We start from the raw sequence: 25197 nt of genomic DNA, 5'->3' as shown, positions 1-25197 counted from the left end.
AAACTATGGATTTCAGACTTGCCAGCCCCTCCAATCACGTGAGCCAGTTCCTGAAAATTCATACATGTGCACGTATCCGATTGGTCCTGTGTCTCGGAGAACCCTGGCTAATACAGTGACAGACAATAAAGAGGCAGAGTCTGCCTGAGGCCACTTAGCACGGCCTCGAGCCACCAGCGTTCATTTCCACTGCCTGACTCGTCTGAAGGCACAACGATTGGCGAAGAAGAATTTTCAGAATTTACCTGAAATGTGTTCATAGCCCTCTGGGTGACACACAGCACACCTTAGATGTTGATTAGTGGTTATGGGGTATTTCCAGGCAGATGTTTCCTCCTTCCTTTGGAAGCATTTCAGCTACTGTTTACTAGAACTTAGGGATTCTGGTAGAACACATGGATGGGGCGTTTGAGGCAATGGCCCAGCGGTCAGATGCTGGAACAAGTTATTTAGAGGCAAGACACGTTGATTAAACATTTTAGATGTCCATTGTATCACAAAATCTAATTTTTAGGACATATATATACTTACACACATACACACTGGAACGGGAACATCCGTAGCATTTAACAGGTATGTCCTGATGAGTTTCAAAATGTCTTCCATGAAGCCCCTACCCCCAGGCTTGGTTGCACCCCCATCTTAATAAACATGTAAGGGGCACTTTCCATGGGTTAAGACCTAGGTACCTACTTTAAGTGGATTTTCTTGTTTCTCCTAACAACCCAATTAATTAGGTACTGTTGTTACCTCAACTTTGCTGATGGAGAAACTAAAACACCAAGAGACTGAGTAACTTGCCTAGAGTCCCCCAGTTATCAAGTAGGTGGAATTCGAACCCAAGCCAAATCTGCACGCTGAACCACTACTATGCCTCTATGCATGCAAAGTCCTCCATCTTTCAGATGTTGTCTAATGTCTCACAGATCATGGATGTCAGTCAATCAGAGTCTATGCAGGAAAACAAAACCCACATGGGTAATTTAATAGAGGAAATTTAATATGGCAAATTACTAACAAAAGTGGAGCTGGAAAAGCAAGGAGGGGAAGATGAGGCTCCAAATAGCCACTGCTGCTCCTGGGGAAAGGGCAGGAGGTGTTACTGTCAGGCCGCCTGGTAGACGCTGGAAAGCTGGGACCATGTGGATCTGCAGTGACAGCTATTGGGGAGGCTAGCTGAACCTCAAAGGGGACAAGAAATACCCTTACTTATTTCTGTGCCCGTGTAGTTGAATAGAGTCCCTCAAAAATTCATGTTTGCCCAGAACCCCAGGATGTGACCTTATGTGGAGATTCAATGACTAGTGTTCTTCCAAGAACAGGAGAGGACAGAGAGACAGACATACAGGGAAAGGCCATGTGAAGATGGAGGCAGGAATTGGAGTGTTGCAGCTACAAGCCAAGGAACACCAAAGATAGTTGGAGCCACCAGAAGCTGGAAGAGACAAGCAAGGACTCTTCCTTAGAGGGAGCATGGCCCAGCCAACACCTTGATTTCAGACTTCTAGCATCCAGAACTGAGAGGGAATACATTTCTGTTGTTTGGGGCCACCCAGTTTGTGGTATTTTGTTTTGGCAGCCCTAGGAAACTAACTCAGCCCACTTCCCTCCAACCTCCTCAGGAGCTTCCAACTGGCCAAACCTCACCCAAAGCCAGTTGCAAAAGCAGCTGGGAGACGCCGTGCAGGGGTCTGTCTCCTGTAGTACAGAGCTGGGAGGAAGGGGTGGGTCCCAGAGCAAGTAGGAAAATAACTGGAGCACTGTGGAGGGAGTGCCCACACCAAGTGACATGGCAGAGAATCAAGTCCACGGGGTTGGAAGGAAAGAGAAGGAACATCAGAGGCCTTGAAATGTCTCTTTGTGGGCCTGACTGGTACAGCAGAAACCCTGAACTTGGCTATCTGATGGGGTCTTCCTGGGTCAGCAAAGCAGCCAGTGGCCTCCCTGGTCGTGTGTAGGCGTCCTTCCCGGCAGCCTCAAAATTGAGATCAAGGCTTAGATCTTAAAATGTGCATGCATGGCCTGCTCTGCTCTAGAAGAATGGTCCCTCCAACACCCGAGTCCCAGTTTCTGCACCCTCAACTCCCTGGGTTGGATGTGATAACTTTCCAGAGTAATCAATTTGTAAAACAACTGAGAAAAGGCACAGGCTCCCGGGTTGAATCTTCAGATAAAAAGGAGGATGTTTTGAATTTGACAACCAATCTGCCGTTAATCCTATCAGGAAATAAACCCAAATCATAATCTGATGTTTTGGAATTGCATCCCTTCTATGGAAAAGCATTTCTTTCTCTCCCTGATTTTTCATTCTCTCAGGCAGAGTGGGTTTTATTCATGTGGATGCCTGTCATTCATTCTTATCTGTTTCTAGGTAGGATTATCTGCTTATTTTGTTTTGTTTTTCCTTTTGTGTTCCTTATGTTATATTGTTCTGTTGTTTTACTATAAGATCTCTTTTGGTGATGTGTTTCCTAATTAGGAGAGATTCTTCACCCTTAGATAAGAGTTGGTTTCTTAATCACCTCTCACCTGATTTCTTTCTAATTCAGACTTAGCCAGAGGAGTAAGTTCCAGGTGGGGGGGATGGGAGTACTCTGGGTTTGTGGGTTTGAACATTTTATGTTTGTCGCTGAATTCTAAAAATGGATTATTATCGGGGACATTATCTTCTAAAACGTTTTGTACCATTAGCCTGATCGTCATCCCTTGGAGCATTATATCTCGTGACCCCCTAAATCTCAAGAATACCAAGTGATTTACTTTCCAGAGTAGCTAACGAATCACATCACACATGGATCTCCTGGCTCAGTGGGGCTGGGCCATTGATGCAACCATTATTTATCATAATGCCAAATTCCATCACTGGCCTTTTTCCAGGCATTGCATTAAGAATTTACATTGGTTGTGTCAAACCATCTGAGATAAGTATCATTATCCCCATTTTACAGATGAGGAAACTGAGATTCAGAGAGGCTGAAAATCTTGGCCAAAGCACACAGCTAGTAAGTAGCAGACTTAGGGGTTCAAAGCCAGATGAATCTGGTTCCCATGACTGCACCCCTCATGCATCGCCCACCTCTCTGTGTGCAGATCAATACCATGTGCAAGGAGCAATACAAAGACAGTGAGAGCCTTTGAACTTGGCATCTCAGCAGCAATTTAACCATTCATATTCAGAGAGGTAGACAACAGAGCCATTAGGATTGAAGAGCACAGGGTTGGAGCCAGGCAAACTTGACTGTAAACCTCTTCTCTGCCCTTCAAATGGCTGTGTAACCTGGGAAACATGATATGAATCACACTCTTTAATATCAGCTCTGGATAACTTAATACCAGCTTTGAGTCTGAGTGTCCTCACCTGTAAAAGTGGGCCAGAACGGGGTGAGGGTTAATGATATATATATATATATGTCAGGTACATACTCCAGGGACAGACGTAAGTGCGATATTCCAAGTGATTATTAAGTTATGACTCCACAAATATTTGATTATGCCTAATACTATGTTAAATAAAAGGCAGAGAAAAGTAAATATGGCTTGCTATAGCTAAGGAGATGAAACAAGTCCACAAGAAAGGAAAATTCCCAATGCAAATAAAAACATGGGGCTGTACATAAATTAGTGATAGGTGCTATAGAAGCTAGCTTCCCGTGTGGGCGGGGATGGTGAGAGACACATGTGAGATCTGAGCTGGACCTTGGAGGACCTTCATGGTCACATGGGTGGTAATCAAATGTGCTTTGCAGACCAGTGCCGGACTGCAAACTCTTAGTGATCCACAACAAGATAGGAGCTTGCTCTGGAATGGCAATCAACTGCTTTGTGGAACATATTGTTTAGTTCATCTGACATTTTTTTGACACAAGACTTTCTCAATGAAGGAAGCAGTGAACTGAATTATATTCTGCCTCAAGCTCATTATCCTGCCATGGAAACAACAGATAGTTTGCAGAACACCTCCTTTGAATAGCACTGGTTTAGAACAGAGGTCAGCAACCTTTCTGTGAATGGCCAGGTAGTAAACATGTTTGGATTTGTGGGCCATATGGCCACTGGAGCAGCAGTTTGACTCTGGCGCTGTAACACAAAAGCAGTTAGCTATTGACAGTACAGAAGCACGGCCAAACTTAGCTCCCAGGTCTTGCCAGCCCCTGGTTAAGATGCCTGGGAAGGAAGGAAGAAGGTCTTCAACTTGCGCAAAAGCCTGACCTTGAACTGACATTGTAATCCTGGACAAACATATATATGAAGAATAGGCAGTTCAAGCTCAGAAAATGTCATCCATCAGCCGGAAAGACTGAATGAAAGTGCTGGTGGTAGACTGGACTGGAGTTAGCCAAACGCCAAGCCCAGGGCATCACTTCTTAGGCCAGAGCCAATTCTGACCATCACCACCTATGCAGGTGAGGAGATGAGCAAGAGGAATGAGTGTGCGTGTGTAGCTAAGGAGAATCAAATTTCTCCAGGAGAACTGTCAGATAAAAACAAAGCAAAATCATCTGTCTACATTTGCTAGGGCCTTGTTACCATGAAAAGACAGGAGTCCTGGGACTGAGCTAAGATCTTCCTACCTAGCCAGAACATGTAGGAATTGGGTATATGTGTGTTGTGTTTGTGCAAAACATTCTGCACAGAGGAGGCAATCAATTATTTATCAAATGGACAAATTCATCACCTCTAAGCCCTCAGGACAATGCCTCATTTGTCTGCCATTAGCAAATGACTCCCTGCTATGAATCTGGCCAAGATACCTATTATCCATCCATCCACTCACTCAGCAAGTCACTGTTGTGGTTACAGGTTTTGGTTCCACACCCAAAGTGTCAGTGCTGAGGCCAGAATCCCAGAAAATGAAATCAGAAACATAGCGGGGAGCAGCAAGCCCAGCTTAAAACTCACACTAAGTCTGCAAAAGGGCACCGTTGGAGCTTTGCTAGGTGGGCAATGTCTTTCTTTGGGGACCCTAACTGGACCTGGCAGGGACTGTACATCTGGGGGCTTCATATTCCGAGCTGTCTGGCCTTGCTGGTTCACAGTGCCATGGGGTTCCATCCTCCATCTGTCCACCACAGGAGGAAACCAAACTCGCGGCCTGCGTGGACATTCTGTCTGTGGCCCTCCTTTTTAGACAAAGGGACTTGTACACTGACAACTTTGTAGCACGCCCAACTTTGCAGCTAAAATTATTCTTCAACATCAAAGAACCCCGTGTTTTGTATTCAGTTTCATTAATATGTGTTTGAGTGGGGTGTGTGTATGTGTGTGTGTGTGTGTGTGTGTGTGTGTGTGTGTGTGTGTGTGTGTTAGGGGGAAAGGCATATTGTAGCCTGGTTCCTACTTATTACAAACAGAGGACTCTTTACCTGGAGTCAGTGGATGAAGGCATAGAGGGTTCATAAACCTCCAGATATTTTGTACAAAATGGGAAAGGCAGGCTGCAGAGCGTTCCTCAGATTCTCAGGGGGGCCTGAGACCTCAGGGAGAGCAGGAATCCTGGCTCCAGAAGGACTTGGCTGGGGACTGCGGGAACCCACTCCCCCACCGTCTTCCCGATCTCATTTCATAACGCCCCAGGCCTTGGCTATTGCCAGGATGCCCTGGCTTGCTGCCGGAGAAGGCAGGCTCTTGTCTGAGGGAGTTCTGCCACCTACAGCATGCATCCCGGCAAAGCCACAACAGTGCCACAGCAGCAAGCGGAAGGCTCCTTCACGTACGTGAATAAGGGGAGGGCTGCCTCTCAGCCAGGAACACTCTGCTGGAAGAAAAATGCCTTTGGGGATTCCTGATTAGTATTCAGAGATATAAATTCCTTTGGGCTGGGTTACAGGGATGGGAAGATATTTTTACATTAAAGGGGAAAGGATAAATCCTGAGGATTAGCACCTGAGAAACCCACAGAGGAAAAGTACTAGGGAAAAGAAAGGCAATGAGCTCGTGGGTTCGCACAGTAAATGCGACCCTCCCGTTTCCTAGCATGTGCAGTGCTCATAGTCCTTCTAGGTCCAAACGGGTCACCTTGGCCATCTAACTTGTTATGTAATGAGAATAAATATTTGCTCCAGAAAGGGGTGATTTCCTGAGATGCCTGAAGTGTAAACACGGAGTAGTTTTCTTCATGTACGTATGTCATTTTTCAAGACGCTGAGTACTCTTTGAGGGCATAGATGTGTCAGTCTCATTTATGCTTCAGCGCCTAAGCAGAGTGCCTGATACTTAGGAGGAAGCTCAATAAATGCCTTTGATTTAAAATAATAGAAAGGTGGTTTGTTTGGCAATCAGACCTGTGCTTGCTAATGTATAATCATAACCTCTACTGTTTGTTGAACTCCTGTGTTGGACATACTATCTGAAATTCTCACAGCAGTATACAAAATGGGCATTGTTTTACCAGTGAAACTGACATCCAGCATTATTAAGTGGCTCACCCAAAGACACATACATACCCAGTGACAGAGTCAGAATCCACGCATGAACCCACTGGCTTCTCAGTCCATGCTTGTTCAGCTCCACCCATGCGTCTTATATCCATTGTGAGCTCATTACTCAAAAATGGGGAATAGACCAAAAGGAAATGGTTTGAAAACCTTTTTAACATTTTTTAATAAAAAAATATATGTTTTCCCAGACCTTAGAATTCCTCTGAAAGTGTTTCTTACTATCCTAGCTTAATCATAGATGGATGCAAACATTGTCCAACCCTGTCTGAATCTAGCAGTGGTTCTTCTTTGATGGATAATCCGTTCTGAGCTCAATGGGTACAGATGATTGTGGAGTCCTTCCTGGTTGAGTCCGGTGAGCATCAGTGGCTGAGGAAGACTGGAGCTTGTCTGTGGCTTGTGCATACTTGGGTTTCCAGCACAGGGTTCTTATAGAGGAATCCACACACACATAATCTTCACAGTGTTGGAGTGTGATGGTAATCACACAGTAATCCACCTTCTCTCACAGCTTCTTCCTTACTAACAATTTAGATTTCAAAAAGGAGTCCAAAGGAAGGGACAAGGTAGGCAAGATTGAAGATGCATCCCAACTAACCCAGAGCTCAGGACTTCAGAGCCTGATTCACCAGGGTTGTTGGGTGACTTTGTCTCTTTGGCTCTGGTTGTACTTGGGTTGTTCAGTCTTGGAAATCTTCTTCCAGGGAAACTGCAAATGGAAGGAGATTGTAGCTGGCCCTTACATGGGGTTGTGGGTTTGGGACAAAGTTTAGATCATTGTTAGGTAAAAGGGGCTGAGGGATTTTTCTGTATGAAGGTAATCTTGATTACCAAAGGTAGACTTGAGAGGGAAGAAAAGCATGGGGAAGCGAAGTAAGAAGAGAGTGAAATTCAAACTAAAAACCATGGGATTTGTCCATGTCTTGCTGTCTGTATTTATCTACTCTAAAGCCCAGCCTCTGTAGGACAGTGGACCTCAAACTTTAGTAGTATTTATCAGAATTAGCTAGGAGTATGGTTTTTAAAAATGGGAGTCAGGGCCTCACCTCCTGACCCAGTGAAACAGAAAGGGCAGAACCTGGAAGTCTGTGCTTTTAATAACCAGCTCATTTGTTTCTGATGGAAATGTTCCTTAGAGAGTACTTCGATGAACATTGGCATAGAAAGATCCTCCAGTCTTTCTAAGCATCACTCCTTAAATGTATCCATTCATTTGAGCAAAACCAAAGAACACAGAAATGAAAGACACAGTTTCAGCATTCACAGAGTTCAAGGTCAAGTGGAAAAGACAGACTTGGAAGCAGATGGTTACAAAGCATGAATGAGTAAGTTTACAGAGCAGAAAAGGACTGGGTGCTGTGGGAGAACTGTAGAAAGGCACCTAGCTCAGCCTGCACGGGGAGAGGTGCACAGCCCAGGGAGGAAGGCGTCACAGAAGAAATAACTTTGTATTCAAGGATAAGTGGGTATTAGCCAGGAAGAAGGGGGAGAAGAATTCCAGTAGAGGGGACCCAGTGGACAAAAAGCATGTGTCCTTGAGGGAAATACTCAAACTGAAGAATGTAAAAAGCAAAGGGGGTAGAGAAGGGCCGATGATGGTGGAGATTGCACATCTGCCTTTCATAATAAAATGATGTTTTTCCACATGAGAAGGTACATTGCCAATATTTATATCACTGTAATTACAGCAGCGAGGGATGCCTCCTTCCAAGCTGTGGTCTTTGTCCTCTTAGATACTTTTCATGCAGCAGTTTTCTGATAAGCTTCCAACTGAAAGGAATTCAGAAAAGTCCAAGGCAATCCTAAATGAATTCACCTTCTTGTTTCATTCATTAATCTTTGTCATCAGACGTCTTGAACCAAAGTAAAGCTGAGCCATCTAACCAAAGGAAGGAAGAAGGTGACCATGTGCAGAATCACAGAAAAAGCTTGCCCCCTGAATGGATGTCGGTATATGTTATTGATACTATCATCATGTGTAAAATACAAATGAGCACACGAGTAAAAATGAAATAATGTTCATCGTGGGCCTTTGGAAGAAATAGGATCAAAAAGTACCTGCAGTTGCCACTTAGCTCTCCCAAATGTAAACGATGCCTTTCACTGCCACGTAATCTACCTAAACAGCATTGTAACTGACAACGTATGGTGACACAACCAGTAACAACAGCAGAAACCAGAGGAGACGTGATAGCATGCTGTGCTCCATGTCAGAGAGCTTTGTCCTTTAATCAGAGAGAAATATTTGATTTCAAGTAGAGCTACAAATATCCACCCAGCAGTCTATATAGTGTGTGTGTGTGTGTGCGCGCGCGCGTGCGCCCATGTGTGTGTAAATCATATTATAATACGATATTATAAATGAGAGTAAATTAAGTAGGCATTATCAAACATTGGTAATATTTATTTTCCTCCAAACTTGTATAGAGAAAATGAAAACCAGGGGTAAAAAGAAAGTACCCTTAAGCTTCCTAATTGATTCCAGCTGTTAACATTATTTATTGCAAATAATACTATCAAGTCGTGAAAGACCCATGTCTTTGAACTCTGCAGTTGTGTGTAATACTGGAGCCAATGCAGGAACTGATGTCGAGACATAAAACTTACAACCTCAGTCCACGAGACTGCCTGAAGACCTGCTTGTTTCAGAAGTGGCAGCGGATGGTGGCGCCACCAGGTACGACCTCCTTCACTCCCACTCTGAATGCATTTGCTGAGGCTTCTTCTGGGGATGAGGTGATGGGAAAAGGAAGAAAGTGATCTTAAATGTATCAGGAACATTTGTTAATTGGGGATACTCTGGCCAGGAGTTTGGACTTAAGAGACACTGCACTTGCAAAGGGCAGACAAACATGCTTAAGAGTCACCTACGATCTCCTCACTTGCCAGATGAGGACGTGAAATGCCGAGAAGTAAATTGATTTATTTATGTTACCAAGAAGACCATTGGCCAAGCCGCAATCAGGACCAAGGTTTCCTGTCTCAGTCCAGTGGTTGCTCCACTGGACTAGACTGTTGGTTTCTCATTGCCCACTGTTATTTTGTTTGTTTCCTTTTTATGAAATGAATGAAATTATGGAAAGGGAGAGGGACAGGAGGGAGGGAGAGAGGAAGAAGAGAAGGAAGGTAGGGAGAGAGGGAGGAATTTTTTTTTTCTGTTTTTTAAGAGATATAATATCAAAGGGTCCTTTGATCATGAAGAGAATATGGAGTAGATTCCTGCCCCTTACTTCCCTGCAATGCAATGTTGATACTATAGTCTCCTGCTGAGGTTCCGAAATTACTGCTTCGAGTCATCATTAATTGTCTGTCAATCTAATACATTTTCACTCCCAGGCGTGTGTCGAGCCTCATTGATCATAAAGGCAAAATGTATCCATTTACTAAAAAATATTTTTATAAAGAGTAATTATTAACATGAGGCACATAGCTTTCTGAATCACAAAATATAATGGTCACCTTTTGCTGGAAATCAGCCAGGGGTTTTATATATATGTATATAGCAGATGTCACCAAGTACATATTTAGAAAGCTGAGAAAATGAACATGAGTTTAAGTAGAATAGTTGCATCCCCATCTTAGGGTAATTTTAGACTTTTAGAACATTATGTTTCAAATATATTACATGTGTTTAAGTTGGCCTCATTTTCTCTTTCAATATCAGTAAGGCTTTATGGAAAAAATATATTCCACTCACTTAAAGCTTTGAGCACCTCCACAGGCATACATAATTCATGTATTATTCATTAAGTTGGCCATTCATTCAACAATTATTTATTGAGCCTCTACTAGGTGCCAGGCACTGCTGCAGCCGCCGAGGGTGCAACACTGAATGAAAGTCACAGTCCCAGCCCTCGCAGACCTTCCATTCTCTTATTGAAACCTCACAATAACCTTATGAGGTATTTATTGTTATTCCCATTGTATATAATGGGATCTGACCTTTAAGTTTGCCAAAGTCAATCTCATAATTAATCAATGAAGGACGCCTGTGTCACTCTATTACCATAGCTACCTACTATCAACGGGAGTAATCCAAAGTGTGCAGTTTAAATATATTTCCCCCAAATTTCTTGAAGGAAGTACAGCTATCTAAAAACACTATCAGATTTCAACTGTTGAGGTGGAAGGAAGAAGATGCTTGTCATGGGAGACCTGGGTATTGTCTTGACTTTAGAAGAGGTGCTGCTCAGCTCTTCTTGAACCTCATGAGCTGGAACAATTTTGTTCCCTTGTTTCCACAGCCTTCAGAATAAGCACCCATAATTCTCTATGACAGAGATGTCGGGCCCTTAGATGCAAATCGTTGAACATACTAGACAAACTATTTATGAAAAAGGAAAAAAGATAGTATGAAACAGAAACATAGCCCTCTTCTTTTCCATCAAAAGTCAGGGATCACTTGGTGGACTAAGTGGTCTTTGAAACAAGCCTTAAAGGAGATCCCCCATTGTCCCTCAGAAGCAGTAGATGCTACAAGGCCCCCTCGCTTCGTTCCGGTATGGCCCTGGCTTGCCTTCTCTCCATCCCAGCTGGATCTAGAATAGGATTAAGCATAAAGGGGGCTCTTTCCTGCCATTTCCAACTTATTTAGTAACTGCCTGGGAAAGGCTTCTGAAGATTTCTCATTCACAGAGAAAAAACTACAATATTACCTAATTAAGAGTTGTTATGAATATAAAATAGTTATGACATAGCAACCATTAAAATAGAAAACATTAAGAATATGAAAGCACTGCTCAATACATAATAAATCGTAGTCCTCTTACCACACATTACCATTGATCCCTGTATTGCAGTCAAGATGCTACCCATGCTTCAGGTGCAAAATATTTGTCTCTATTTCTAAATAGGCCTTTCCTGAAAAAGTCTAGCTTCCCTTCATTAATATGCTGGCTGTCGCGTACTAACTCATTTTTTCCTCCAGAACTTTGAAATTAGTAGCACCTTTAAACATGAGATCCAAATCATGGAACTTGGGAACCATACTGAGCTTAGGACTGCCTAAGTTTCACATTCATATAGAAATGGCCCTTTCTCTTCTTTTTTACTTGAGCATTTCGAGGTGTAATAGAGCTGAGCTCCAGTATGACACTTCGCCAGTAGATGCTGCCGTTACACACTGGCTCACTAATTTAAGTTTATACTTTCTCTCACACTGTGGGGGCCCCGGAGGGATCCCAGAGTCCTCCTTTTGTTATAAGGAGAAGGTAAACCAGAGAAAAATTTTCCCCAAATTTTGTAATGGTAATAATCTTTTTAATTCAACTGTGAAAGTGGTCTTTGTAGCTCATCCGTAAAATATATTAATAGATTAGACATATACAGAGGGTGCCAAAAAATGTATACACATTTTAAGAAAGGAAAAAAACATTTAAATTGTAATACTCAGTATATACTGATAACAAAAGATGAATACAAGTCATGTTTGACCTCTGCAATTACAAGAGGTGCTCAAAGTGGTTCCCATCAGCATCCAGACACTTCCGATTACGTCAAACTACTGCTTGAGCAACGTTGACCGACGTGTCCACTTGTATGCATTTTTTGGGCACCCCCAGTATATGAAATTAGAAAGAACCATTAAATACAAATCATTTTATCTAGATACAAAACAAAAGAGTTGCACACATTGTGTGCCAAATATAAGCCAACGACTTTCTCCCTTTATTTTTTGCGAAGTTAAAAGAAATGGAAAAACGTAGAGTCTCCTGTTTTTTGTTTGTGAAAACAGCTTCTTCAGAGGGATGGTATCTGATGGTTGCCCTGTAACTGATCTCCTTCCTTCTTCAATATTGCAGCAGAACCCACAAGGCAACCGACAACTAAACGGAGAAAAAGGAAAAACTCCACCAGCAGCACTTCCAACAGCAGTGCTGGGACCAATGCAAACAGTACTGGCAGCAAGAAGAAGACACCGGCCGCAAACCTGAGTCTGTCCAGTCAGGTACCTGTAAGTCTCACTTTCCTTTTAGGCCTGAAACCCTGCCTTTGCCCATATTCCGATTCCAGGGGCCCACGTTAAAGTCTCTCTTAGCTGCAAATACATTCTGGGCAGGGGTGGATGGAGGAGGGTAAGGCAGGGCCCAGGGTTGGGATGGGAGGGAGAAACTCTGCCGTGGAAACCTTCCCCTGCCAACTGGGAATTAGAAAGGAATATTAAGAGTCTGTGCTGCAGTGGGACCCGAATTAAAAAGCCGTCAGAGTCACAGACAGGAGATATGTCACTTAGGGTTTAATTAAAATATCACTTAGCAGTGTGCCTGGTGGCATGTAAGGGGCTCTCGGCACCATCACCGGGGACCCCGTGCTGCACTGGAAACTAGCTCCTGGTGCTCAGGCTCCTTATTGTAACCTGACTGGGCCGTCCCGACACGGGCACCGCTCTTATTTCAAGTCTCCAGTAATTAACTCGCGGCCACTGAAAGTGCAGCTTAGTGTATTTCACTTTCCCCTTTTCACCAGCTCAAGGGGGAGTCAGCCTCTGGTTTGGCCTCGACTCTCTTGACCTCTGGACCCCTTTCTTTCATTTTGGGGTCTTGACAAAGGAAATGGGCCACTTGGAAGGGGTTTTCTTTGAACTGCAAAGCCGACAGCTGAAGGGCATCCCCAAATAGTGGAAAGCATGCAGGAACTTTCCTCATCTCCTATTATTTCTTCCCCAGTCTGTCCCTTCTACCTTATTTAGACCATTTATCGCTTTTAAATTTTCATGTTCCTTTAAGCATGTGTTGTCTGTTCTCGCCCCCCCTCCCCACAGTTACATGTGGGTCATCCTTCTCTGCCGCCTTTGTCACATCACCCTTTAGCAGGCATTTGACTGTTTGAATTCTGACACTTTCATGGTGCTTCATGGATATCCTCCGGATACCATGTCTTTGGAAATGTGCCCTATTTCCTGTTACCTCCCACAACCAATTCGAGTTCACCTTTTTCCTCTTTCTCCCTTTTTTCCCCTCTTAGTCTGTTGTCCTCACTCTTCAGTGTTCTGATTCTGCGCCACCTCTCTCCATGTGAGAGGGGGCCTTTCTTTCATGGGGATTTCTCTTCTAAATGTGCCTCTCAAATCTGTCCCCCACCCATTCTTCCTCACTTTCCGCTGATCAGTTTTCTTTGGCTAAAACCAACCCCATCAGTACCTGAGAATTACCTCAGTCACTGGGATTGTCCTGTCCTCCATAGAACAGGGGGTGGGTGAGGTTCTCAGCCCTTAGACAGAAAGGGTCATGGAGAGAGTGGCCAGCCTGGGGGGGAGGTACCATTTTATTTTAAGACCACTAGGAATTATAGTTCTTAAGTAATGCCAGAGCCACCTCTGGTTTTTGAACTGGGCTATCACCCCTAAAGAGTCAGGGGAAAAAAATATATCAAAGGAGAAAAACAGAGCATTTTTATTAAAGTACCAATAAATTTTGCCCACTCCTAGTTAAATTGCAAAATGCATAGAGAAAATGGCCTGGTATAAATAAATCAACCCCCAAAGTGCACACAAGTAGCCCATTTATTCAGCTAATCCTGGAATTTCAGCAACGCACATTTGTTAGTTCCCTCTAACAAATGAGGCAAGTGCACTCCAGAGAATTCTATTCAAAGGCACAGTGGCTGCAAGAATTCAGATCAGTTCAACAAACGTTTTCTGAGCTCCTACTATGTGCCCCACACTATACCGGGTACAGGTAATAACAAGATTTAAAAAAAAAAAAGACCCAGGCCCCGTTATTGAAAAGCTCACTGTCTAATTGAGGGGATGACAAAGAGGGTTCCTCTCTCCTGCAAGCGCAGTCTCCTGGTGTCAGCTCCCAGGGTACAGTGTTGAAAAGGATTCTGAGGCCTAGACTGGGTTTGGTGGGCCATCCATCAGTGATGCCTGCGACGGGTGTAGAATAGCAACATACGTGTCACGTGTTTTGACATACCTGGCTTAGTCAGAATCGTTTCCGTTTTATTTTAAAGAGCACGTCATTCATTCTCCTCTATTATGCTCCTGTCCTCCAGCCCAACAACTGAATCTTAGCGGAAGATTCCTGTGTCAAGGGGGTTTTTAATGAGTTGAGACCCTTGGGACTTTGTGAGAACAAGGCACCGCTAGAAAGTGAGAGCAGAACTCCAGCACCGTCCCCACACCATGCACGTAAAGATGTTTTCATTAAGCGAAACTTACAGAGGAGCAAGAGAGGCAGGGAAGGCAACCAGGCTAGGAGAATGTGCCAACTCCCGTGTGTGCTCCAGTTGAGCAGACGTTAAATGATAAGCATCGGCTTGTAGTGACCCCATCTTTTCACCCCATTTCCTGAATGACCAGCAGGATGTGACTGTTTCCATAGCAATGCGATCTGCAGGCATGGCTGCCCCGTCCGATGGCATGAGCGGCCTCGGAGCGCCACCATGACCGCAGCCGTGGGCCGCGTGGCTGCCGTGGCAGCAGTGGGTGTGTCTGGCGAGGACTAGGGTTTAATGCTTGGATTCTGCTTCTCACTCCATGAGCAGGGGCTAGGAGCCATCCCGCACTGCAGCCTCAACCCTGGGAGGGATGGAGACCTGTGTCATTCAACAGCAGTGACCCCTTCTGGCCAATTTAAGGAGAAGCATTGAGGGGCCCTGAAAGGAGTCACTTCCAGTCCTCCTCAGAGGTTGGTGGTCCTTGCACGGGGGATTGATCAGTGAGCAGAGGTGACATGGGCAGAGCTGGTGGCACCTCCAGGCCTCCAGTGAGGAGCAGAGGTCTGCCTCGTGGGGAGCCGAGGGCGTACGGGTTACTCTGAGATGGACCAGGATTGTCTCCTGTGGGACACACAGATAGCAGAGATGGGAAGGAAATGCACTCTCGCTACCACTGTTGAATGTCGGGGGGTGGGGTTTCTAAAGATGTGGGGGGTGGGGAACATGACACCAACACCCCCTAGTTAGAGGCAGCCCAGAACGTGCGTTGTCTCCATTCACTGGGCGAGGCTGACCAATTTCATTGCCTGAGCAGGGCACCACTCTCCTAGGCCAGAGGTTTGGAAGAACCAGGGTGAGACATAAGTAGCCTCAAGTGTTTATGTGCAGACGAAGTCCTTAGCACACGTCTCTCTTATAGCTTGCCATCTATTAATCACTCACACACCCACACATGTGCACACACACGTACACACATGATTACATATCTGGCTAAGGATATTTTTTATAATCAGTAAGGCCAGTGTGTCATCTCTTTGAAATTTAGGGCGCTTCAAAGCATCTATGCCTGGGCATCTTTTCCAGCTGCTCCTAGAACAAAGATCCGCCAAACGTATTACAAGTTTATATCAGCCCCATTTGAAGGGATTCAAATCACTGTTTTCATAGCACTTTTCTTGAATGACTGTTATTTTCTGATACAATGAAGGCATCTGGAAGTGTTGGGAACTTTTCTCTAATATCACGCTTAGTTGGCTTCTTATTTTTCTCCTCTTTTTCCAAATTATGCTTGCCTTCTCACGCTCTGTCAGCCTCTCTGGGTGACCTCAGACTCACAATACTAACGCACACCCCTGTGGCTGGCTCTAACATCCTTCTGCTCGGTGACATCTTATGCATGAGTTTTCCAAGCCCTTCAAAGTGTGCTGCACACAGTCATGAAATCAGATTAACCCTCGTGTTGTCCTCTTCCCAGCCTTCCCCTATTCTTTCCACTGACCTTTGGTCCTGATCATAAGCACAGTCTCCTAATTGCCTGTAACTAAGTGACACTTTTTTATCCTGAACACCCCCAGGGGGTCATGTGACAGCTGTCCTGGCTAATGGGTAGTGTTCACGCCTCTGCGGAGGACACTTTCCATCTCAAATCCTGGTGGCATTCTTGCCAGTCACAGTCTGTGTCTTTTGCATCTCACCTTAAGAGTCCTCATGGGTCTCCTTTATATGTCAGTGTCATGTCTGGCGCTTCGTTGCATNCCCACTGGTATTACATGGGGTGGAATGTAGTGGGAACAAGGCCAATAACACTCAATTTCCCTAAAGCATGATTGGCAGCATCCTTGGGAAATTCCTTTTATATGCTTCCTCTGTCCTCCATAAAAAACAATTAGTAGGCTTTTTCTCTTTTCTGATTGTTAAATAGCACATGCTCATTGTAGATCATTTGAACAAATAGGAACACGAAGAAAATTAATTCCCCTATCCTGATATAGCCATTGCTAATATTCTGACACATATCTCCCCACTATTTTCTTCTTGGCTCATCAGGATTGCAGTGTTGGTAATATACAGACTAGACAATTACGTATCCTGCCCTTTTCATATAATATTGTATCATGAGCCACCTCGTTAACTATTCTTTAACAACATGATTTTAATTTCCATATAATGATCCACGAATGGAATGTACCATAATGTATTAAGCCATTTATTTATGACTGGTCAACTCCCTTTTTTACATCCCAGTAGAATGTCATAATCATTAATAAGCTGATCGAAGGTTGATAAGAGTTTATTAAATCAAAATTCACTCTTTGGGTATTTGCCATGTGCCTAGCACCTGCTGAGCATTATTAGGGATTTTTGTACCTAGTCGCACCCTCAAGGTGCTTAGAATTCACTTGGCAAAGAGAACAAGTGCATACGATGCTATCCAAGCATATAAGGCGAAACCTACTCAGAGCATCATTGAAGCAGAGAGAATAAAAGCTCCAGGAGCCTGAAGGTACGGAACTCACCTTCACTGGGGGCTACTGGGTCGTGCTTTGCATCTCGTTTAGTCTTCACCACAATCAGAAAGGCAGGTGTTTTGTATATGAAGCTCAGAGAGGTTGAATAGCATGCCCAGGCTCACACAGACAGAAAATAGCAAGGTGAAGTTTGAATCCACATGTGAATCCAAAGACTGTTCTTTCTCTGGTACTCCACAAGAAATCCCTGGGGAAACAGCAAATGCGGTGATTGAGCACTGGCAGGACTGACAGCGCGAGGGTACGACACACTGATGCACAAACGCACATCTACGTGTTGGGTAACTTTCCTGAATTTGTCCTCCAGCCTCCCCTCCTTCTATTCATCACATTGTCAAGATGGTGTCTCCGATCAATAGGAATATTGAAAATTTTGGGTTTTGCACAAAGCCTAATGCATCAGCACTGTTGGTGTTTATATAAAAGTGTTTTTGCACTTGAAGCCATTGAGCTGGAAAAGACACTCAAAGGTTATTAAAACTGTAAATTAAGGGGGCTGGGGAAGCAATCTCTATGGCCCCACCCAGCCTTGCTTTTTTTTTNCTTGCTCTCTCATTGAAGTTCTCACCAAGTTCCTTGAGCATCCTTATAACCAGTGTTTTGAACTCTGTTTCTTGTAGGTTGCTTGCCTCCATTTTGTTTAGTTCTTTTTGTGATGTTTTCTTCTTTCATTTGGGACACATTTCTTTGTTTCCTCATTTTGGCTACCTCTCTATGTTTGTTTCAATGTATTTGGTAGATCTGCTATGTCTCCCAGTCCTGGCCATGTAGCCTTATGTAATAGGTGTCCTGTGGGGCTCTGGCACAGTTTTCCTGGTCACCTGTTCTGAATGTTCCAGGAGTATCCCTTGTGTGGGTTGTGTGTGCCCTCCTGTTATAGTTGAGCCTTGATTGCTCTTGGCACATCAGTAGGTGGGATTGACCCTCAGGCTGATTGGCTATGGGGTTTGGACATGTCCACAGTTTGTGAGATGCTTTGCAGGAGGCTTACCCTACTGAGTGGGATTTGCCCCAGTTGGCTCTGGTTCCTGTTGAGACCGCCCTTTATGTATGCTGTTTCTGGGGCTAATTGGGTGGTACTCTGCTGTGGTCTAAAGCTAACCTCCAAGTACGTTGGTTCTGGGCCTCTTGGGAGGGGCTCTGGTGCAGGGCCAGGTCATCCACTGCCTGTGACCAGCTGGAGGCTATGTGGTAGGAGCTACAAAGCAATCCACAGTTGTTTACTGCCTGTACTAAACCTTAAGGCACATGGGAGAGGCCACACTGAGAACTGAGGATAGCTACCATCAGTAGCAGGCCTGGGGTAGCTCTACAAAAAGCCAGGACACCCCATTTCCTGCTGCCACCTGCCAGCTCCCTTAAGGTTCAGCCACTGATACGCCTCATGTTGTCACTAGAGTAGGAAGAGTTGTGGTCACCAGGTTAATGTAAATTCTGGTTTGGTTCCAGTGCTGAGCCTGAAACAACTCAGCAAAAGTCGCAGAGCACACTGAGGCCACTCACTGCCTGCCTGGGGCCTGCCAGACTCAATAGTTTCCCAAGAAAGAGAGCAGTGTGGGCGGGGCTGGCTGCTCATGAGAAAGTTCACCAGGCCAATCAGATTCAGATTTGGCCGGATGGGGGTGGGCTCAACACAGGAAAGATGGCACCTGCAAACGAGCTGCATGGGAGGAGGATGCCTCACAAGGAAAATGGCCACTGACTCCTCACAGGGAAAGTGGCAACTGTTCTTCAGCTCTTGCTCCAAGCCACACACCTCATTTGCCCTTCGTATGCCTCTGACACCCCCTGAGTCACCGTCCCTCCGCTGGAGCCCAAGGTGAGTGCCTGCAAGTGAGTGAGTCTATGTACAGGCTCTCTAAAAGGACGTCTGAGTTTTCCGCAGCCTTCCATCCTCCTTGCTGGTTGGAATCCCTACTGTTTTTCACAGCCAGATATGGTGGGGACTTCTCTCTCTGGCACCAGTACTCCAGGCTAAGGAGTCTGGTGTGAGGCCCAGGTCCCTTGCTCCTCTGGGGAAACCTCTGTGGCTGAGATATCCCTCCTGATTCTCAACCACCAAACGGGGGTTTGGGGTCTGTGTCTCAGCCCCTTCTACCAGTCCTGGCGTGGCTTCCTTTTTATATTTTTAGTTATAGGAATTTTGTCCTGCTAGAGTTCAGATGGTTCTCCAGGTTGATTGTTATATAATTTGGTTATAATTTTAATATGTTCATGGAAGGATACAGGCACAGTGTTTATCTACTCGGCCATCTTGGACCTCACAAGTTTTTATTATTGTTGCTGATTACCCCTCACTGTCCTACTAGGCTTTTCTTGGTCTGAGCAGTCTAACCATTTCCATCCGACTCCTTCATTTCTAAATTCTATCATGCATTTTGGTGGAATAGATATAGTTAAAAGCTCCCAAACAAGAAATTATAAAACCACTGTTTACCACTCAGTAAGTTTCAATCTGTAATTCTATGGCACAANGGTCCCATCAGCTGAGGGCATTTCTGCAGAGAGGAGGCAACTAGAAAGAAACAGCCATTGCTTCTTGGCATGAGTGTGCTGGTCTCGGCAAGGGCATCGGGGCAGGTGGACCCTATCAAGTGACTTACCCCATCCATAGCTCATGAGTGACACAGTTGAGATTTTAATTTGGATCTCTGTTGACTACAAAGCCTGGATCTTTCTAGAACATCACCTGCTTCCCTAAAATAGTAACATTTTTGAGGAAAATGTGCAGCACAACAGCAACAGAGTCAGAGAAATTATAAGGAAACAGCTACTAATTGCTTCCTCACCGATTTAGGTTTTCTTTTATCGGTTCCTTAAAGTCATCAATATGCAGTCATTCCAGCTGATACCTAGGACAGTTTGATGTCTGTTCCAGTTGTCTACTGCTGCCTAGCAAATCAACCCTAAACTTAGAGACTCAATAGGACAATTTATTATTATCAGTTACCATTCTGAGAACTCACTGGTCTCTGACAGAGGTCTGCTGTTAGGGGTTCAGATGCTGCGGACTGGAACTGGAGTCATCAGCAGCTTGACTGGGCTGGACATCCAAGATGGTGCACTGACATTGCTGATTATTGGGTAGGAGCTTAGCAAGGGCTGTTGACAGGAGGGGCTTCACATTGCCTCTCCATGGGGTTCTCACAGAATGATAGTTGGGTCCTGAGAGGGAGTATTCCAAGAGCCAGCATCCCAGGAGGGGAGAATCGCAACTCACGAGGTGCGTGGAAATGAAGAAGCATCACTTCTCTATGCTATCCATCCAGGCAGCCCACATTCAAGGTCTAGAGGCATAGACTCCACTCCTTGATGGACAAATGGCATGTGCCTACAGAGGGGGAGGAATTGCTGGCAGCCATGTTTGGAAACAAACATCTACAATAGCCAACGTGGTCCACAGCCTGGTTCTCACTTACCTACAGTTGTATCTTTAGCCCCTCACTGCTCGTACCTGATTTACCATCTACCTAGACTCGTCCCAATTTTCGGAATACACCAAGTGCTCATGTCCCATGTGTCTTTGCATATGTTTTCCCTCTTATAATGTCGTCCCCCACCTTCTTACATAACCAAAACTATTCATCTTTAAAAGCACAGCTTGAGTCTTTCGTGCCCTGAGATGCCTCCCCAGCTCTGATCAGTCTGTTGTTCCCTCTGGGGTCTTTGCTTCTACTTTAGCACTTTCCGTACAAAAATTTTTTTTAAGATTTTTATTAAAAATATTGCGAACATATAATATTATATTTGTTTCAGGGGTACATCATAGTTATTCATCATTTATATACCTAAAGAAGTGAGCACCCATCTGATACCATACTGTGCTATCACAATATTATTGACTATATTTCCTATGCTGTACATTACATTCCCATGACTTATTTGTCTTATACTTAGAAATTTGGACTGTCCCCCTCTTTTTTAATTTTTGAATTACACTTGACATTCAATATTACTTTATATTAATTTCAGGTGTATGACATAGTGGTTAGACATTTATATAATTTAAGAAGTGATCCCCCTAACTAGTCTAGTACCCACCTGGCACTATAAATAGTTATTATCATATAATTGACTATATTCTCTATGCTTTATTTATATCCTCATGGTTATATTGTAACTACCAATTTATACTTCTTAATCCCTTCACTTTTTTCACCCTGTCCCCAACCCCCCTCCCATCTATCACCCCAACAAATCTAGTACCCATCTGACACCATACATAGTTATTAGAATATTATTGACTATATTCCTTATGCTATACCCTATATCCCCATAACTACTTTGTAACAACCAATTTGTACATCTTAATCCCTTCCCTTTTTTTCACCCACACCCCCAACCACCCTCCCATCTGGCAACCATTAAAATGTTTTCTGTATCTATGGGTTTGTTTATTTTGTTCTTTAGATTCCACATATAAACAAAATCACATTGCATCTCTCTTTCTCTGTGTGACACTCCACTCAGCACAATACCTTCCAGGTCCATCCATGCCACTGCAGATGGCAAGAACCCATTCCCTTCCATGGCCGAGCAATATTCCACTTTATATACCTGCCACCTCCTTTTTATTCATTCATCCATCAATGGACACCCAGGCTGCCTCCACATCTTGGCCATTGTAAACAATGCTGCAGTGAACTTAGGGATGCACACGTCTCCTCAAAGTAGCATTTTGGGCTTCTTCAGATAAATACCCTGAAATGGGATTACTGAGTCCTTTGTCTGTTCTTTTAAAGTCTGTTTTGTGTGGTATAAGTATTGCTAGTGCAGTTTTTTTTTGTTTGTTCTTTTCATTTCCATTTTCATGAAATATCTTTTTCTATTCCTTTACTTTCTGTCTTTCAATCTGAAATGAGTCTCTTGTAGGCAACATATGTAAGAGTTNACAGTTTGGAAGCCTGTTGATTATCTCCCCATAATTCTAGGGGAATCAATCAAACAAGGTTTTCCATGCCCAAATAAACCTGCTGATAATTAAGGGATTTGTTTAATTGGCACCTTCAGAATTCTAAAGGGGACCTGCAGCGTCTACTGGACCTTCGCCTGGTGTAGGCAGTACTCTCCTGTACAGCCCCAGGAAGGCCTTCTCTTGCTCCAGCGAAGAGCATTTGTGACCAGTTGTCAAGGCGTTTCATCGAATTAGCCCCCCTCTCAGGGAATGCACTCTTGCATCTCCCAAAGCATCTGGCCTGGTCCTGCTTCGCCTGGCCTCACGGAGGCTGAGAGCACTTAGGCACTCTCCTGGAGGTACTGCACTTCGAAGTAGACTCTTGCTTAGAGCATGCCCAGCAGTATCCAGCTGACAGGTGTCCTGTCCCCTGCCCAGGCCACCCACTCCCCTTCGAACAAAGAGGCTGGAGCTGTGCCCTGTGTATGCGTCCTTCTCCCCGTCCCCATGTCTCTCCAGCAGTGGCCTCCACGATGCTCCCGGCTACAGTAGGTAGCTTCCTTGTTTGCATGGAAGGACAATTTGTACTTAAAGGAGTGATTAGATGGATTCTTCTTGCACGCTTCCATTTCTGATGACTACCAGCTTCATCAGTGTAATTATAATTAGCGCTCTTCATCTTCCTTGTATGGCACCAGCTGGACAGACTGGTTCTCTGTGCTGCCCAGATTGGTGGCTGGGTTGCCTGTGTGGGGCTAGGTGACAAGCACCATGAAATAACAGATGGTAAATTCAGGGCTTGTTGGCAATCAGCAGGTTTTTGCTAATGACTTAATTAGCTATGCAAATTGTCAAATCAGTGTGAACATTGTTTTTATCGAAAACTTTACCTAAATTAATTACCATAATTAAGTAGCAGAATGTCAAGGATATTGGCTGCATAAAAGGGCCTGGCTGAGTAGAGAAAAGAGAGATTCTGTCTTCAATTAAAATGTACAGCATCCTTGGGACAGAGAAAATGCCACTTGGAAGGGGTTGCGTGAATACTGCAGAATTGCATCCTACCCATGTTCGCTTGCTAGTTTCCAAAGCCATTCAGAGGCCTTAACCAAAAGTGGCGGATTTTCGGAGGCATTGAATAGCACCCAGCAGAAGGTTCCACAGCCCTCTCAAAAGTCCCCAATGTCGGCACGTTAAGAGCGTGGATTTTTTTAATTTTGAAAAATCCATTTTTTTATTTCTGCAGATTGCTAGCATTGCTCGTTCTCCGGTGTCAGGCTGCGCACTAAGGACATAAACTCGCGTGGTTGTTACACGTCAGGAGGCGATGTTTATTTCCTGTAGAAATCAAATATGCATCTCGGCCCCCCCGACATTGAGACTTGACCCCGGTGTACAGTACACGAGTGTGTCTGTCCTAGATGCCCCAGCTCCTCCCACTAGTGTTTTAAGCTGAGCTTCTCTCTCCCAAGGTTTCCCTGTAATAATGTCAGCTGCTGTTCACAGGATGTGATGGTGGTAGGAGAGCCAACTCTGATGGGAGGTGAGTTTGGGGACGAGGACGAAAGGCTAATCACTAGATTAGAAAACACGCAATATGATGCGGCCAACGGCATGGACGACGAGGAAGACTTCAACAATTCACCCGCCCTGGGGAACAGCAGCCCGTGGAACAGTAAACCTCCCGCCACTCAAGAGGCCAAATCAGAAAATCCCCCACCCCAGGCTTCCCAGTAAGATCGACGGGCACCACACTCCACTGTCCAGAGGCCCGTGGGTTACACTCCCTCTTTCAGATCCTTACTTACAGGACCGCAAGAAAGCATTAAACTTTCCCATGCAAATACCTGTTTCTAAACCACAGTGATCTGAGTTTCTTTGTTTTGTTTTGTGTTTTTAATTGAGAGGATCATTCTGAATAAACTCCCATGACCCTTCCCGGGAGGCCTTCGCAGGTTACACAGATACTGGCACTGATCGTAATTGAAACAAGAGCAAATGCTCGCCCCTTCACCTGGCACGGTGGTAACCACAGATTTGTTAATTTCCTTTTCCCTGCATCAAACGAAGGCCATATTGTCCATAAGCCCTCAGTGCTCAGGATCTCACTATATGCCGAACCTAACTACAGATGACTTTTTAATATTGTAAAATATTTTCTGCTTTTCGACTTGCATCTGAGAGTTTCTTGTTTCAGTAAAAAAAGAAAAGAAAAAAAATCAGCTTTTGGAAAGTAATTTAAATGTACCTCTTTTTTTTCTTCACTTTTTCTTTCATTGGGTAACAGCTACGAGGGCCCAGCAGGGTAATTTATGGGCGAGCTAATGTCAATTGGTTCTCCAGCCCGAGTTGGTTCAATTGAGCCTGAGTGCTGAAACAAGAAATGTCTTTTTGTTATCAAAGACACCGAGGCAGATTTTTGTGTAAAGAAAGACGCTTGGCCCCTTGAGAATTTATGCATTTATAAAATTGCTGTTGATCCAAATATTTTCAAGCCATGTAATCCATTACTTTTGTGGGCAGTTTAATAATTCTGAAACTCTTTGTGTTATTTTATTGTATCTGAGTTGACTTGTTTTTTTTTTTCATCGTATATTTCTTGTATGATATTTTGTAAAGCCCTCATCTGGTTCTTTTATGGGGATTTTTCTTTTGGGGCAATACCGGTGTATTTATGTGAAACTTTATAAGAGAACTAATTTTTCCATTTGCATATTAATATGTTCCTCTACACATGTAAAGACACAGTGGCTCCGTGTGTTATAAAACAGCTGTATTTTATGTATGCTTTACTGATAAGTGTGCCAATAATAAACTGTGTTAACGACCAAAGCAGTAAGTCTGGATGTTTGTGAGCGCCAGCAGAGAAATCTGCCCACAATTAAGAGAAGTCTTGAACTTGGATTTATCACTCAGGCTCCAAATGGAGTGACATTGTAAAACCTGTGCCATCTTTTATGTAAGGTTTCTTTCCCCACTTACTGCAGTTTTTTGGGGGCAGACACAGGAGTGTGTTCTCTGTGCGGGGCACTGTGCTTGCAAAGGACCCAACAACGAGAAAGGAGGGGCTGGCCTGTAGTCCTGGAGCTGCCCAAAGGGAAGGGCAGTGGCTGCCTCTAGCTGGATGCTTCCTCTGCACCAAACAGCTCTATTGTAGCTCATCCGCACAACTCCACAA

At 44.3% G+C, this 25197-nt stretch overlaps 1 protein-coding gene across 8 annotated transcripts in view; it reads left to right on the top strand.

The window, feature by feature from the left end:
• The window catches only part of LDB2 (LIM domain binding 2), a 204713-nt gene extending 179862 nt beyond the window's left edge, over positions 1 to 24851 (top strand). The window contains exons 5-8 of one of the 8 annotated variants that reach the window (XM_019625130.1): positions 8991 to 9114; positions 12239 to 12384; positions 14925 to 15067; positions 23526 to 23609. In XM_019625130.1, coding sequence (XP_019480675.1) covers positions 8991 to 9114; positions 12239 to 12384; positions 14925 to 15029 — 375 coding nt within the window. In that variant the 3' untranslated portion in view covers positions 15030 to 15067; positions 23526 to 23609. Of the gene's footprint in view, positions 1 to 8990; positions 9115 to 12238; positions 12391 to 14921; positions 15068 to 23265 lie in introns of all 8 variants that reach the window. The other 7 variants (XM_019625127.1, XM_019625129.1, XM_019625132.1 and 4 more) reach the window with 7 other exon arrangements.
• Positions 24852 to 25197: the final 346 nt, after the last annotated feature.

This window comes from Hipposideros armiger, unplaced genomic scaffold, assembly GCF_001890085.2.
Source record: "Hipposideros armiger isolate ML-2016 unplaced genomic scaffold, ASM189008v1 scaffold_616, whole genome shotgun sequence".
Classification (NCBI taxonomy): Eukaryota; Metazoa; Chordata; class Mammalia; order Chiroptera; family Hipposideridae; genus Hipposideros; species Hipposideros armiger.
The sequence above is the reverse complement of the archived record's forward strand: the minus strand, read 5'-3'. Positions and strand labels throughout refer to the sequence as shown.